Below are 18035 nucleotides of genomic sequence, written 5' to 3'. Positions count from 1 at the left end.
TATCTTTATAATAGTGAGCAATTAACGGTATTTAAATAGATTTTTTCCAAAACTCAGCCTGGACAATGCAGTATTTTTACACTGCTTGTAATGGGGGGGGGGCAGGGAGGTAGCAAACAACATTACCATGCAACACAGAATTTTACTCTACAGATAATACAGTTCAGCAGAAAAATCAATTTTATTCTAGAGATAGCTTAAACACATGTATTGGTTAAGTTTTGTTTAATGAGCCAAGAAGTCCCAAAACATTAAATGTCAGCCCTCTCCCCCCAACTAGAATCTACTCTTCTGTGATCTCTCAACTTTGAAAGTTAGTTAGCTGCCATATGCTAATTTAAAATTCTTTATTAGTAAGCTTATAATTAAAGTTAGGAGTTATTCACCTAAGTTCTCGGACAATTTCATTTCCCCCTCTTGCTAGATCCTTCAGAAAAAGAAAACAGACTGATTATGGCTATTATTTTCTCCTAGTACCTATGCTAGTATTTTTTTATTAGATCAGGGAAAGTCTATGCCATGGCCAGCAACAGAAGGCACCATCGTACATACTCAGAAGACTGATTTCCTTCACAAACCTCATCTTTTTTACCTCAGTTTCAACTATTAAAACATCACTATAGCTGGGTAGGGTTTGGTTTTGGGTTTTGGTTTGGTTTTTTCTGTTTTAAATATGTGGGCATGCATGTCTCCATGTTTAGAAAAGGCAAATTCTTGCTGTATGTGCATTCATTGGTTTTTATTTTTTAAAGACATATTGATGCAGAGTCTTGATTTACACTACAGAGATCAAATTTGGGAAGTTTCAGTTGAAGATAAATTCCTTATACAACTGACATATTGAAAATCAGGAATTAAAACAGAAATTGGCATGCAACTTGAATATAGTTGTGAGCATTCATAACTAATATATGAAGTGCTACAATGATGTGGTTCACCTACTATGCCAGACTTCTTATTCATGCATGCTCCTCTTTGCCCTTCCCCACAACTGTATCACTCATCATTGCTTTCACATCTAGGTAGATAAGTCAGTTACAATTACATCATTTTTAAAGAAAACCAGTAAGATATCATCACCAACAAAAAAATACCTAAAAATATGCCCCATCTCAAGAAACCTTCAGGTTACTATTCTGTAACCAGAAATAGCATGAGACAATAAGGACAAAAGTTTCATTTTTCAAGAGTTTCAGAATGATAGATCTCAATTCACAGTGATGTTACTTCAAATCAAAAACTGGAAATTAAACACGAGACATGAAGTCTCCCCCAAGTGTTCCTTCAAATTCATTACATCTTTCTGCAGCAAGTGCATCAGCTACAGTTCATTTAGATCACCTACATGTTAAAACAAACCTAAGAAAAGGGTACGGATACTATCCAAAGAAAATTATTTGCTCCACTACAGCTAGGGATCTAAAAAACTGCTATTCCTGTCTCCAAGAAGCCTGGCAGAGCTGAACTGTAGCAGGTTGTCATCTCAAGACTGCTATCAAACCCTTTCCATATGGAATTCTGTGAAGCATGCTCAAATGAGCAAGAGTTTGCTTAAGCTAATTTAACTGTAAGCACTGGCACAGACTTTATCTATTTACTGCTATGGTAACTGGCACACCTGGTAGCCTACAGTCAGTGAGCCAATTTGGTCCTGAAAACACTGCAGCTGCATTCACGTGACATTACATTTAACCTCCTAGGCCCTGCTAAAAGATACACCACCACACAAATAGAGATACTGTGCTTCCAGGCTCAATACGGCACATCCAAAACCTCCCTCCTACATCTCTCTACTCACAACGTAACTCCTCAGATTAAGAGACAACCATGACTGTCAGCTTGGCACAGTGATCACAAACCTTATGGCCACAAAAAGTCGAGGAAACTTGAAACCTGTAAGAGGAAACACACAATTGTTCATAACAGAAGGAAGTACTAATGATCTTTTGAAATGGAATCCTGCAGCAAGGTATCAAGATGCTTTTGGACAAACCAGCCAGCACACAGCCTCAATCCTGCAAACACATGTATGCTTCACTTTACCACATGTTAATTCAGGGCTGCTCCCAGTAATAATATTAAGCAGTTGTGAATTTTTTCAGGATAATGTCAAAATTGTCTGTTGTACACAGCATTTTTAAGTAAACCAGCAGGTACTTCATTTTCATCCATAACTCCTTGATCATCAGATGGTAATAATGTAACTACCCTTAGTAAACAGTTCCCACTGCAAATGTGACAGTAGGTGTGCAAAATACTACTGCCAAGGCAACAAATACTCCAGTTAAAAGTTAAAATCTTCAGGAAAAAAAACCACCCAAAAACCAAAAAGCCATCCACAACAATCTTCTAATTAAACAGATTTGTTTAATAGCATAATAAGGGACATAAGGATACAAACCTTTCATCTGAATAAAGAAAAAATGCTTTGCCCTTGTGGTACAAGAAAATTCTGACCTATTTCTGTAGCACAACATAATTTTTTTTTCCTCTCCAAAAAAAAGACCCCAGTAGCTGAACCTTAAACAAACCATAGAAACATGTACTTCATCGTTGTTTTCTGAAGTTAACATATTTAGAAGTGTTCTAAAAAAGAAACAGGAGATAAATACTGATTATGATTGCCAAAATTATTTAAGCATGCTTCAATCTTCACCAAAATCCTTGTTCAGCTCACCTCATTAATTTAAGAACTGTATTACAACTACTTAGTTGGGTAAAATCCTTCACCCCACCTCACCTCAGAGGGCATTAGAAATTTCCTCACTGCTTTGGCTTTAACGTAAAGCACTTTTGCACTGAGGCAAATGAATTTCACAGCAGCTGGACAACAGGTACTTTTTCCTAACTTGAGGAAGCTTTAAGACCTCAGGTACTTATTTCTCCATGTGACATCCTGTCAATAAACAAGACCTCCAGCACCAAGTTAGGTCTCTTATTTGAGATGAGGCAGGCCAGGTTTCAAATTCCAGTTCAGGCCAGATCCCACTCATGCTTGAATGAGATACTGGTACATCCAAGGAAAATGCTCCGAGGTATTTACTACTTTAAAGAAAAACACACGATTTCTACTGCTTGAGAAGATCTACTTTGTCTATTCAACTGCCCTCTCAAGCCACTGATCTGAGAGCAGCAAAGCACAGACTGGAATGTGAGACCTGACATTCATGCTCATAGTTTTTGGCTACTGTAAGCTTACTTTTCTTTCTAGTCTTCATGGGCCTTTCACTCATTACAGAGGAAGCCTTCCCCTGCAAGCACTTTGTCAAAAGCAGTACATTTTCACAAAAAGTTTTTATTTTGATACACCAATCATCTTTGAAACAATCAAGCAAACACTGATATCCCAGCAAATTCTAAACTTCATTCTCTGAATACACCAAAGAACTAGTTGAAATACAGAGCTGGGGGGCAGGAATCCATTCTTTATTAAATAACCTGCCCCACATACTTCCTAGACTTATTTCCACTGCAAGAGAGAAGTAAAAAAAGACTGTTGTAAAACATTTCTAGAGCTTTATAGTTTGCTTCAGTAATGACAGTATCCCCTTTAGGATACTCTCCTGCCGATGACTGCATTTCCAACTCAGAGCATACTCTGGGAAGAGTCATTATCCTATCTAATTAAGTGAAGGAAAGCAACTGCCACAAGGACATAATAGCTGTTTCTCTTGAATGTTTGCTTATAACAACCAGATTGTTGCAGCAGAATATTACACAGCATGCTGGTTCAATTCTTTATTCATTCTAACCTTCAGAATTGTGAAGAGTTCCAGTAACTTCTTAGAACAAGCTTCCCCTTGCCATCTCAGTCTCAAGGTTCAATACTTCCTGAACAGAGCTCAATATTCAGAAGCACAAACTACATAAGAGGTATCACTCATTTTGAAGGGAGAGTAGTTTACATATGCTATTATCCACGTTAAGACTGTCTTAACCTCTAAGAGATGGAGTGCTTGATTTCAGTGAGCATCAGAATCTATTGTTGCACCAGATAAAGGAATTGTGTCTCAGATGAGGCTAGTAAATTATATTATCCCTGGCTTCTGTTACTTACAGAAGGAGAAGATATTTCACATAATCTTATCCCTAAAAAAATCCCTCCATGCTATTTCAAACTGAAATAAATAATACTTGGCTTAAGAATTTAGAGTTAGTTCTTTGTTAGATTGCCTGCCTCTTCCCATATTGTATATACGTAATAACAACTTATGGCATATGCTCTTTCCAATTTGATTTCCATTTACATTTCTTGGAAGTTTTGAACAACAAAGGAACTTGATGCTTTTTACAAGTCCTACCTAGTTGGATTGTCTACTCTGTTATTTGCAAACAAAAATTCAAGTATTATATAGATGAAATATTTAAAGATTAATATTCATTTTTCTGCTGAAGTTATGAAAACACTCACATGATGATACAGATTTTTATGTTTGTTTGTTACAGAATCAAGAAAGTATCTCCTTATAGCTGCCAAGACCAACTACATATAAAGCAAAAAAAATCTTGATGTTTTTTGTAATATAATTCAAGTACATAGTCTTTTGAAAAAGTGATAGCATACCCAGTTAGTGTCCTAACAGAACTGGCATCATATGAACTACTTTCACCATCAGCAAGTGACAGAGGATCTGTCTCGGTTCCAAATTTGCCCAGCTCTAGACAGCAGAGTAGAGCAAAGGCCACTATGAAATCCTATAGTCAACCTTATATAGGTCCATTCAGTTTAGCACTAGTGCAACCAAGGTGAGACTGTTACATCCAAGGGGCTAACTCACAGCATATTTACTTGGCAAATCTCAAAAATGTTTTGTAGCAACCCAGAAGAAAGGATATCTTTGTCTCTAGCCCATCCTTCCACAATAACAAGCTATTTAGCAACTGCGCTGAGACAAGTTTTAAGCCATTGCAGACAGTGCCAAGTAGCAGCATGGCCAGACAGATTTCTGCTTTGGCCGGACTGCTACTGCATGACAGATTGGGAGAACACAGGGAAGGTCACTCTATCAGATTACCACTCTGGCATCTGGTCCACTTGATCCCCCAACCAAGGCATCTTTCTGCGAGCTTCTGTGTGCAAATAGGAAATAAGAGATGCAAAGTATTACTACTGCAGAATCGCCACATACAGATCAGACTTCATCACACAGGACAGAACCAGACAGGTTATATTAGCAAAGGACAACCTAGGATAAGTTTGCACCAAAGCTCTAACTTCAGCACAAGGTAGTAGACTTTCACTGAAATATACTGCTTCGGCCCTCCCATGCCAGCATCCCTGAATAAAGAGCAAATGCAGTTACAGCTGCCAACTGAACGGGCCATTACGAACTACGGTTAAATGGGGCTGGCACTGGAAAGCTGGTTGTCATTGCTGCATTGATGGATTTGCAGCATTAGCCTGGTTTATCAAGAAGAGGTAAGCACTGAGGTGTCTAGGTAACCAGCTCTGAATAACAGAGGTCCCAAACAGTCCCCAGATAGCCCACCGTTTAGTCCTGAAATTAGGATAAGATGTTGCAAGGATTTGGGGATATGTCTACATTTTGCCCATTTACTTCAGAGAAAGCTTCTTAGGTTGTATAATAAGCATTTACAACAACTCTCAGAAATTTCTGATGATCTGAACTGAGCTGTCTGTTTGAACCGACATGAAAAAGTTCAAGTCTTATTTCTGGGGTGTGGACACTGAAGAGTCCACTTCAAAGGCCCATTTTGTCCAAATTCTTCCTCCACAGTCATGCGAGTCTACAGTTAAAGTAAATTTTTCACCTACGGTTAACTATTAAGTTTTCGGGGGGGGGGGGGGGGGGAAGAAGTATTTTTGACCAGTATTTGACCTTCATGCCATTTCTGTTTATTTAAATAACACTGTTACTGATGTATATGCCACTACAGATCTATTTGGAAGTCTATCAATATTAAAATTAAAATCAAAGAATCTTTCCTTCCTGACTGAACACACTAACTGGAAGGAAGGACTGCTTGCCTTGCTTCATATGTAAGTTATTTCTTAAGACAGAACAATTCCTTCATCTGGTCTGCCCCCTGCATAAAATCTAATATTATATCAGAAGACATGTTTATTCCTGAAGTCATCTTCAAGCAGACAATTTGTGAGTGTACATCTAGAGAAATCTTCAGTTTCCCAACCCCACCAAAAACTGGTTTAGAAGATAGTATTAAAATCTGAATTTATTCTTTGTATTCTTTTTTAACATGGAAAATGGAAGGACATCTTCCCAAGTATTTTTTTAGCAACTATTTTTTGAGGGAACAGCAAGTCTTTCAGTTTCCACGTGAGATTTTCAGAAGAATCATCTTAGCATGTTTTTATGCACATGCATGAAGATTTATTACTACTGGGAAATACTGTTGAGCCACGTGGCTACCCTGCCCCAGAGATCTGAGATACAGGAATTGTACCTCCCACAAAACATGCAGATCTGTGACACACATTGGACTGCTGAACCCTCTAATGCAGACTTCTGGCTCAGAGGAGGAACATAGGTATAAGCCACATACATGGGATGCACATCATGGCCTATGACTATAAAATTAATTTTTGCACTGGAAGCACCATGAGGCGGCCATGTTTTCCACTGCCCTTAGCAGTAATGATTTGCACCCTGAATTCAGAGTGTATGAAGATCATCCTTTCCCCAAGTCTCTTTCACCAGTGTAAGCAAACATACTAGCCAACTCTAAAAAGTAGGGAAAACCGCCAGAAACAGACTGTGCTTCAGTATCAGGTATTCACTTAATGCATAAGCTATAAAGAGTTAACTATTACCTTTAGAATCTAATATTTCAAGATATTTTACATTGTGCAATACAAGAAGTATCTTCTGCATTAAAAAACCACAGCTTTCGTTCCTAGTGAAACCTCACCCAAAAACTTGAATCCTTTAACAGAAAGGCCTGACACCAAGTAATGACAGAAAGAGAAGCAACACTTGACCTTCCCAATTTACACATACTCTTCTTCCGACAGATTCCAGACAACATCAGCCAAGCAGAGTTGCCATGTTCTGAATAGTTAGAAAAGCAGAACACTAGAAGCCAAGATACCAATATGCCTTCTAAAAGCCAGACAAAAACATTTCCATTTGGCTTCTTTTCCCATGTCCTGGAACAGAAGAGTAGCAATAAAAATGTCAGAATTAAGCATCTCTCATAGAATGCTCTTTATACATTAATTTCTAGGTAAATATAAGCAACTGTTAGAAACATACCTGTTTTAAAAAAAAAGTAATCTAGGTAAAGTTACAATGCTTCCAAAACCTTTTCTGTAACACACAGGGGAAGGACAGAACGGACACATTTAGGGGCAAATATCGAAAGCAATCCTGTCCTGGTAAGGACTTATCTTCATAACATGATGAGTTCCAGAAAACATTAAGTGCATAGCAGCTGCCAGTTATTTACTACTGTTGAACAGACATAAGTTTGCACTCAGCATTGATTGGAAATTCACATTAACAGAAAGTTTAATAAAAGCATTTTCCTCTCTTCAGTCCTTCTCCTACATAGAAATCAGTGCAAATCTAGATTAGAACTACAATTTATTTAAATGGAAAATCCAAATACTCAGTTTAATCTGAGTGGAATGTGCTGTTGGCAAACAGGCTGCATTTTAAAGCTAAAAGTTTTGTTGCACCAAAACACCAGAAACAGTGGAGGCTCAGCAACAAGCTGCAATGGAAAAAATCTTTCAGAAAAGAGGTTCCCCTCCTCCTTCAAAAAAAAAAAAAAAACACAAACCAAAAAAACCACCAAACCAAGAGCACAGGAAAGGCTTTAGACCTTTAAACAAGTTTCCATTTTCAAGTTTGTTCCTCCTTTGAACAAATATCATATTTTTCCATGTTTACACTCTAGGACTTAAGGAATCCTTAACTAAAATACCTATTTCATAAAACAACTGTTTAAATACAATTCAACAGCAAGCAAGAATATCCCAGGGAGGAAAATTTAACTACGAGTTTGTTACACCTTGAGTCTCAAAACTTAGGCTCACAGAGCCAGTCAGCTATTAGATAGACAAAGGACTTGCCAGGAAACACCTGCAACTGCGAAAATCTTATTGCTGACTCCAGAAAGCATAGAAAAGTGAAGAAAAGTTACAATTTCTAACTAGTTTACAGTAAAAAACAACCATGTTTTCAGAAGCACTGTGCTTTCCTTTAGCACAATGCCTGGATTGAAAGTAAGTTTTGGAGTTGCACAGAAGGAAGACTTATGTCCAATTACATGACATAAGTAGCAGTATGTGTTCTAGCACCACCTCTATTTTTAAAATACCACCACAATGTATTCTGGGGTAATATTCAGGCACTAGTACACAACACTGGGTGATACTTTTGACCCAAAATGACTTGAAAGAACAAGTTTGGTTTCTACATAAAGCTGGAGTAAGGAAAATGGTTAATTGTTTACTAGGGTTAAATAGAATTAAACCAGTTCACCTTCCCAACCCAACTTTTGGCAGCAATCTAACCTAAGCTTTCCAGAAGAAAACACAAAAAAAAAAAAAAAAAAAAAAAAAGAGAAGTCAAAGTCATTGGAAGCATCAAGAAAGTGGTAAACAAGAGAAAAAACACCACTTAACTTTTTGGATTTAATTCATGTATGCAGGTTCAGGCAAAGATTTCCATGTTTCACTTCTGGGGAGAGAGCTAAGCTTCCCCACACACACACCCCCCACGTTAAACTGTAAACAACTTACTGGAATAGAAAACCATACTGACAGCAAAACATATTTTTGGAAATTTAAACACTCGGTATCCACAGGAAAATATACTCAAGCTTTCAAAACTATCTTTCTCTCCCACAATGGTATATTCAGTACTTTTCCACTATGTTTGTTTTAAAAGGAAAAACCCTGACCTGAAAAAAAAGTCAAGAGTAAGATGACAAAACAGCAAGTATTTCTTCAGTGCTCACTTTGCACTTGTCACAGTGAGACAATGTAATTTTCTTTTAAACAATGTACTTTGGTCAAGCTAACGGAAGATGTATTATTTTACATAAGCTAGGAGTCCATACTTTTTTTTACTTAATACTTTGCATATCCTATGCTAATTTCTAAACCTTTCCAAATTCTTAGTGCTTTTTACTTTGATTGAACATCTCCTCAAAATGCACAAAATTTCTCCATATGTGAGCAAAAAGCATCCAAATGCATGCCAACACCCCAAAATGAAGACAGTTATTTACATAGCAAGTAGGGAAAACAAATTATAAGGTTATTTTAAAAAAATAAAATAGAAATAAGTTGGCTTTTCAGCAACTTAAAGCAGAGCAGAACTTTTAGCAAAATAAATGCAGGAAGGGGAAGGATCGCTGCTACCTATACACCATTAGTATCAGAGTGAGAAAAATAATTTAAGATAAAGGACTAAACTGACACTAGAATACATGAGCGTAGACTGGAAAGGATCATCTCCAGCTCTGAGGTTAAAAGAACGGCCAACCTCTAGAACTACCTCTCAAAAGAGAAGCACAAGCAAAAAAAAGAAAATCTAAAACAGAGCTTGTGTGACTTAGCAACTGCTAGATCAGGAGAACAGATGCTGTTATTTACAAAATGCATTCAAGCTGAAGCATTTCTGGTTTCTACAGATCTCTAGATATTAGCTCCTATGAAAAAAAATTAGGAAACAAACCTTTTTTTATGTAAGCCACCAATGCACACCCTGCAGTTGCTTACCTCATTAGTAAATAATAAGAGATGAGGAAATGTTTGTGTTTGATTTCTTCAGTTTAAGCATTTCAATGCAGTCAAAAAACAAGTCAACAAAACCAACATTATCAAAAGTGTCTTCACTCTTCACTTCTTTTGAAAATAAAAATTCTAGTTATGATGTCCTAAAAATTCAATTCAGCAGAATCACATAAACTTATAAATGTACAGATCAAGTTATCCCAAACAATTATAAGAAAAAGTTGACTAATCAAAGCTCATTTCCATGCAAGAAGAATGGCATACAGCTAGCATGGAAAATTATGGAAAGGCTCCAAACACAGAAACAGCATTTGAAGTGACCCAGATATCCTACTTTACATCACTTTGAGAACCTCCACTGTTTTCAAGCAACTCTTTATTCCAACCAAAGACATTCTCAGGGTCAGGCAACTTTGTAGCTGACAAGCTCAACAAAAGAAAATTTCCCTTCATCAGACAGACTGAAGCCTTCAGGAAGGAGGCAAGTAGGCTGAAGGAGGGAGGAGTCAGGTAAGGCAATCTAAGGACTATGGACAGCTTAAGTTTTTCAAAAAAATACATTCACACCCCTGCTCAGAACATTCCCTGACATGTCAAGATTAAGTCTTCTCCCTTAACTTCTCCAGCCAGCCTCGTCACACACATGATACAGACCCATCATCAGAACATGTTTACAATAAATACTGTGGAGGTACAGTTCTTTTTGTAGGCTAGCAGAAGCTGTAAATAAGACTAATCATTTAAGTGCATCATGTCATTACTTCAGTATCTCTCCCAATATTGAGAAGTGCAAGAGTATGTGAACACCACAAAAAAAAAAAAAAACCAAACCAAAACCCTAAGAGACAAAAGTTTCCTAAACTAGCAATCTGGCAGAGTGACATGTGGCTTTTGAAGGGAGCACCCTACAGTACATAATTAAACCCATTCCACCTAATAGCTGGAAGAGACAGAACATACTTTTGCTCTGAAGTGAACTCACAAAAAAAAAGGATGTTTTCATTCACTTTACATAAGAGTACTATGGGAAACAAAAAACAGTTTGGGTATTGGCATTGTGCAAGGAGACTAGTCAGCTTCCAGATGGATCAGATTCACCACCAGCAGTGAGGATACTGTATTTAAATTCATAGGCTTAAACAGACTATAAATTTCATCTGAGACACCTTTCCATGGTGACTGACCAACAGTAAGCATCACAGGGGAACATCACTATCATGCAGTACGACACAGTCAAATTAACTTGGACAAAAAAAAAATCCCACAACCTGACAGATCTGCCTAGCTACAGATTTCAAAGTTCACAAAGTTACTTCTGTTGTGCAGGAAGGCTAAAAGGACTGAAGGCAAAAAAGACTGCAGACAAAGTTATGAAGTCATTTATCAAAGATGACACCAAAAGCAGATTAAAGATTTGGAAATTTAGCCAGTCTCCTGTAATACCACAGTCATCAGGATAAGCCATTTGAGAGCAAGGAGCACATTTGAGTTTCACTCTTACTACTCTTAACAAGGATGTACCACAGAGCTCAGACTTGGTGCATACACAAAGCAAAGAGATAGTGAAGTCTATTGTGAGAAAAATCTAGCAATGAAACAGAAAAGTAACTCCTGTTTTATCCTTTATGGACATACACAGGGGAACTACTACCTCCTCTCCTTGCAGAGGCTTTATTTGTCCCACACACTGTGGCGGAGGAAGAGGACAGGATGCCTGCTCTGGCTGTGACTGGAAGTCTTCCCATCCTCTCTGGATGCTCATTTAATTTAAAACCACACAAGTATTTTGCCAGGATTTGGAAAGGTAAGGGTATTCCATTCCATGTCCCCTGCCAAGCAAGCCTAGGTCACAGGCAGTGCCCAAAGGTTATAATATGAGAAGATACATATTTGGCTGCTGACATGACCCCTCTCTTGTTATGTGCTATACAGCCCTCTGCAAACTATGGAATTCTGTTACATTATCCACTAGAGCTGTACGCCTAAGAAGACAAGGAGGTACTCAAGGTCCTCCCAAGCCCACCCACTGCTTTTCAGTAAGAGACAGAGGTTGCAGACCACAAGTTCCAGCACTACGTATCTGGTAAATACAGTCTTCAGGATCAAAGGGAAAGCACTTGGGAGGGTGCATCCCTCCAAGCAGTTACCAACACAAAACACAGAAAAAGAGGCTGGAAGAAAAAAAATCATCCAGTTAGCAATGTTCTGCCTTTCCCAGGGAGAAATCAAGTAAGCATATCATTCCTACATGATGTTTAAGAAAAACAGTTTAGACAAAGAGTTCTAGTGGTAGAACATCACTGGATAGTCTATGCCATTGCTTTACTATCCTAATCCTTGAAATTTTCCCCCAAATGTCTAACCAAAGCCTTGCTGGAATTTAGATCAACCCATCACTCATTCTAGTTCATGTTTCCTTCCTCTTTGCAGCAGTCTTTTCATGCCCTCTGTCCCCCATTTATTTGGGAACATTATTGTCTTAGCCTCTTTTTTAGCTGACCATACCACCATCAATTTCTTCAAACTTTCTTCACCAAAAAATCAAAGGTGTATATATATAATACAAGCTCATGTTAACTATTAACATGATTTTAAATTTTATGGCTGCTCTCCACTATTCTTACTCTCCCTCCCAGCTTGTAAGCTGCAATTCAATAAGCAGAAAACTCTATTAATCAAGATCGTGCTGGACAGGACCTTGTAGAATCTGTACCGAGTACCTGCTACCTGACCTTGCTTACCTTCTGGGGATGGTTTTCCAGCTAATTTTACTCACTGCATAGTAATTTCTAGATCATAATTCCCTAGCTTGTTAATATCATGTGACTATTGAGGACTCCAGTATATCAATATATTAACATTATAGCATCTCTCTGTACCACAAGGCCTGTTACTCCATCATAGAAGAGGTAGAAATGGTGGATATAAAATAATTTGTTCTGCAGAAGTCTGTTTTGGCTGTTGCTCAAATTCTTTTTCTAGGCACTAAAAATGTGTTTTGTCACTGCACCAGTATTTTTTCTTTGAGCTAAAGTTAAAATCCACAGGTTTCCTCTTCATCCCATCCCACTTGGCCCATACTGAACAGGCATGCACCATTATTCTTTTTGAGTCTCCTATTTCCCTCCACTATCAGGTCTGAGATTGCTTCAGCTAGGTTTTTGGGTTTGTTTTTTGGTTTTGTTTTTGTTTTTTTCCCAAGCACCTTAGAATGACTTTCATCAGGCCCTACCAGATTGAAAATCTGCTGCTTATCCAAGCAACCTACAGCTTTTTTTCCCCCCTAGTCTAGGATGAGTACTATTTACACTTTTATCATGGCTATTAACTACACTGGCTGGATTAACCGTTTCAGAGAACATTTCAATCACCTCAGCATTATCTGTCAATCCATTAATCTGTGGATCTTTTATTTCTTGCTTTCAATATCCCTTTTAGCTACACCTCATTATGTATCTAACTGTCCCAGTTTTGTTCATGCATCTTGATGCACTTTGTGTGCATCTTCAGCAACATAGTTTCCCATTTTCTGTTTGTTTCTTGTGGTGACATCAATGACGAGATCAATAGGGTGCAAAGTTCTTTTTTCATTATTAATTTTCTCCTTCAATGAAAGTGTTTGGTACTATTACATTACTTCTCAAAGAGGTTGAGACCAGTTTCTTCCTTATATTTGCCCCCCAAATCAAGCTTTACATGCCAAATTCTAAGCTTTTTGACATTTGTGGGCTTTATTCTCCTGTTCTGTCATCTTTTATCCTATGTAGGCTAACATCTTGTGGTCACTCCTGCAGAACCTGCCTCCCATCTGGGCATTCTCACTGTTAATCTAAAAGACTATTTTTATGAATTTACATACCTCAGCAGAATAGTATGTTCTGCTCTGTCTTTTCCAAAAGACATTGGATGGTTATGAGATATTTTGACTAGCAAATCTCATACTTTTGATGATTCTTCTCCAGCTACTGATGTACACCTTATATTTATATTCCAGTCACATACATCAAATTGATCTCATAGAATACTTTTAATGATCGCGTGTTAAGACCTTTCCATTGCTGTTCATTCCCCATATATTTGTGTTGGTGTGCAGACACCTACCATACTAGATAGAAGGACCCACTGTTCTGCAAGGTCATTAGCAATATGCTGTAAATACATCCAAAATACTGCATATGCAGGAAGTTATCAAAAAGCTACGATATATTTGGGGTTTTATCTTAAAAACCACTCATCAAATATTTTCATATGCAAACAAGCAAGCTCTTTTCACTTGGTTAAAGCATTGCAATTGAATTATCTTTAAAATATTTAATAATACATATATTTGGTCAAAGTGACTCTAGCAACCTTGCATAATAAAAGCAAGAAAGTCTTAGAAAAAAAAGAGGGCTAGTTTGCTGATACTGCCTTTGTAATAATTCTTACAAAAATAACTTGTCTAACCTAAATGAGAAATTAGATATATTGTCTTAGGCTAAAAAAATATGTATTATATATATAAATATATATAGCCTACAATAAGAAACTCATTATCCTGAATATAAGTCAAATCAACAGGAATTTACATTAAGCAATAATTTATTTTTATAGATTCTGATACAGGCAATACTATTTATTAATAATAGCATTAATAATACTATTTATTAATAGTGAAGAAGAAGAAATTTCCACACTTAGGACTCCACCATATTTCAGAGGAATTTTTCTCCAGGGAAAAAAAAAAGAAAAAAAGACCGTAACAAAGGCAGGCTCAGAGGGATGCCATGCTGACACAGGCTGCTGCCAAGCCTGCAGCTTACACCAGCCATATAATGCATTCTACCAACTTGCTCCAGACACAAAGCTGCAAAAACACCAGCAGCATAGTTGCTCATGCCTAAATATTTGTTGATTACCCCAACAGGCAAGATTGCACTAGCCCCAGAAAGAAATAGCTATCAGACCACACAGAAAATTCAAATATTTTGATTTCCTCACTGACCTATCCGGATGCAGGGCAGAAAGATGAAGAAAGCACATTTTACAATTCTCCATTTCAGGGGTGGGGGGCGGAATCAGTCCGGGCTTAGACTGCTAGTCTGAGTTGAACCATCCCACAGGAGAGAGAAGGAGGGCAGCACCAGTTCCTGGAGAACCTTTGGGTTCACAGTTGCCTCTTCCTGCCCTGGGCTCTATATCCTTTAATAACCTGGCAGAGAATAAGGTCTAGCCAGCATAATGGTACATATCGCTGTGGACTTAAAAAAAGATAGTTTCATATCGCAAAGCAGGAAGATAAAATAATACAAGCGAATCCTTTAAGTACTGATACTGTTCTAAATAGGATTTCACATTTTCATAATGTTACTAAGCTACTTGCGTTTAGAATCACTGCTGAAAGCCATGAGTTCTATGGGACAATTATATTTAATTTAATAGCTTGCTTTATCTGCCATCTTCATCGCAGAGATTTGAATAAAATTCCTCTTGGCCATGAAATCAACAGAAAACCATTTCACGCCTGACAATAGTCCACAGCATCCAAAACGGAATACTTGGATTAGATTATTTCTTCCACAAATGTGGATCCAAAGATTACAACAAAAATTTTTATTTATGAGTACAGTCATAAGAACTAAGACTTGCCACTCTACATTCTTAAAATATAGAATACCTCTCTTTCAGATCTAGTCCCTAAGAAGAAAAGTTACAAAAGCAGCTTTTAAAGATTTTCTTAAAGTAATGGTGTATTTGGTTTTATTTTGCGTAACTTGTTGTCAAACCTTTACTGCAGCTTGAGTGTATACAATTGGTTTCATATCTATTATATCTTTCACATCTATTTTTATTAATCAAGTTAGCTATGACCATGGGCTTTGAACTTGCGGTTGCTGTATCAAGATAGACTTACTTTCTGCTAGAACTTTTTGGTCTATTTAAAAAACCCAGTAACAAAGTTTCTAAACAAGACTAACAGTTGAACATGCCAGTAGCTTAATATATAAAAACCTAAAAGGGAGTCATCAGATCATGTAGTCTGACCTCCCCCAAGATTTAGGTGAGAGATCACCACCTGTTTGGCCTTTGAGTAACTCTGATAACTTGTGCCTGATAAAAGCAAGTCTTCCCTTAGCAGTCTGTTCCACCGTTCTCACTGGTAATGGGCCCACTTCTCATTTGAACCTGTAACAGGGAAGATGCTGATGCAAAGGTACCAGATTAAGTTTTAAACTTAATATTCAAGTTTTGGTTTTTTTTTTTTTTGTTTCTTTCGTTGGTTTGGGTTGTTAAAGAAAAGCAGTATAGCCATCAAGCCCTTCACACAGACCATATGTTGTATTTATAGCTTCTACTGGCAAAATCTGCTTTGAGAAGAATGCCCCATCTAGCCCAAACTGTATAAAATAAATTAAATTATACTGTATTTATCACATTGCACACTATTAAGAAGTTAGATAAAATAAACAGAGCCTCTCTCAGCTTCAATGATCCAAACCCAGAATTTCTCTGAACCACTTCAAAGTAGGACAGAGCAAAAATGGATCCGTATACAAGTTCCTTTAAAATACATATATACGTGTATTTTTAATATATATATCATATAATGTTTTATATAATACATGTGTGTATTGTATACATTACAATATATGTAATGGAGTTTTATTTTTTTTTCACCCCTAGATTCCCCTATATAAAAATTGTTAACATTTGTGGAGAAAAAGCACAATAGTGGGAATCAGGCAGCTAACTCCAAACACAGCTCTATGTATTCACTTGTGATTAAAAGAAATACCTGAATTTCCTTTTCCTACTCTACAGCAAGTAGTGTTTTTAGCAGTGCTGCTGGACCCGTCGATACAAGCCCTGCATCAGAATTTCAAGACCTGCGCAAAAACTTTAGGTGAGCAAGAGAATTGCAATGCAAGTAACTATAATTAGACTGTAACAGTGGAAGAGTACAAAGTAGCATTTATTTTTGTTAGCATAAAAGGTCAGTAAATGTAATCCTCTATCGGCTAGACCGCCTATGAGCTGTAAAAAAATCTGTTTGGATCTTACCGATTCCGGTGGAGAAACTATTTATCAATAAACAACAAAAAGGGAATTTTGACAGGCTCTGCTGTAATAGTCTCGAAGCTCATACGGCTTTTAAAAGCTCAAAAACTTCCCATACCTATTTATATTTTTAATTGGCAACCTCGAACTTTCCTGTTTTCGTACGAAAGCCAACTGGTAATATCAGAGCACTGGTCACACAGAGCAAAACTACAGCATTAAAGTTGTCACGTTAGCACTTTCCTTCGGGATGCCCCAAGTACTTTCCAGCCATCCATCGCTAAAACCCTCTCCCCGAGTGGCAGTCAAAAACTTGACGCTTTTCCTCAACCCACCCCCTGCCTTTTAATAGCGCTTTTCCAAATGTTTTTTCGCGAAGGGGGCGGGGGCGGGGGGGGGGGGGGGGTAGCATGTTTTAATGCACGAATAAATCTGACCGGCTGGGGTCAGATACCCACCTCGTTGCACAGCTGAAAGTCGAGGGTGCCCTGCGTGGGACGGGGGCCGGGAGAGCCCCGCGGCCGCCCCCGGGGGCGGCCGCGGGGCTCTCCCGGCCCCCGTCCCACGGCGGAGGTGGGGTCCGCCGTGCTTACCTGCACCCCGCTGAGGATCGCCTCGCTCTTCTCCCTCACGTCCGGGAAGGGACAGCGCTTGGAGAGCATGAGCAGGCGGGCCAGCACCTCGTTCAGCCCATCGCGGGCGGCGGGAACCAGGAGCCCGTCGGCGGCCCGGCTCGGCGGCACCGCCGCTACGGGAGCGATGGTCTCGCTACGGCGGAGCACGGCTTGCCCGATGGTGTCCAAGGCGGCAGCGCGGGTGGCAGCGTCGCGGCTGCACAGCCCGTCCCAGCGCACCTCGCCTTCCCGCTCCTCCATGGGGCCGTCCGGCTGCTTCCCCGCCGCCGCCTCAGCAGCCCCGACGCGGCCGCCCCATGGCGGGCTCCCGACAGCCGCCAGCTCGCCCACAAAGACGACAGACGCGGCGGCGAACGGAGAGACCGCTGCCTGCGCCGCATGGGGAGCGGGGCGGGCGGCAGCTCCCCCTCAGCCCCGGCGGGCTCTCCCGGCAACCGCCGCCCACCGCCGCCGGGGCTGCCGAGCGAGCAGCGCCGCTGGGGCTTCGCCTCTCCCGGCGGGGAGCGGGGCAGCCACCACCCCGCGACTCCTCCTCCCCGCCCCAGGCATGGAGGGAAGGGGACGGCCCCGGCCCTGCCTCTCCGCCGCGGCGTGGGGCGGCCCCCTCGGCCCTCCCCGCCGGGGCCGGGCCGCCG

At 39.4% G+C, this 18035-nt stretch overlaps 1 protein-coding gene across 1 annotated transcript in view; it reads right to left on the bottom strand.

The window, feature by feature from the left end:
- The window catches only part of SESN1 (sestrin 1), an 82798-nt gene extending 65158 nt beyond the window's left edge, over positions 1-17640 (bottom strand). The window contains exon 1 of the mRNA XM_075706832.1: positions 17359-17640. Within this exon, the coding sequence (XP_075562947.1) occupies positions 17359-17640 (282 nt within the window). The remainder of the gene's footprint in view (positions 1-17358) is intronic.
- Positions 17641-18035: the final 395 nt, after the last annotated feature.

The sequence above is a fragment of the Pelecanus crispus genome, chromosome 3, assembly GCF_030463565.1.
Source record: "Pelecanus crispus isolate bPelCri1 chromosome 3, bPelCri1.pri, whole genome shotgun sequence".
Lineage (NCBI taxonomy): Eukaryota > Metazoa > Chordata > Aves > Pelecaniformes > Pelecanidae > Pelecanus > Pelecanus crispus.
The sequence above is the reverse complement of the archived record's forward strand: the minus strand, read 5'-3'. Positions and strand labels throughout refer to the sequence as shown.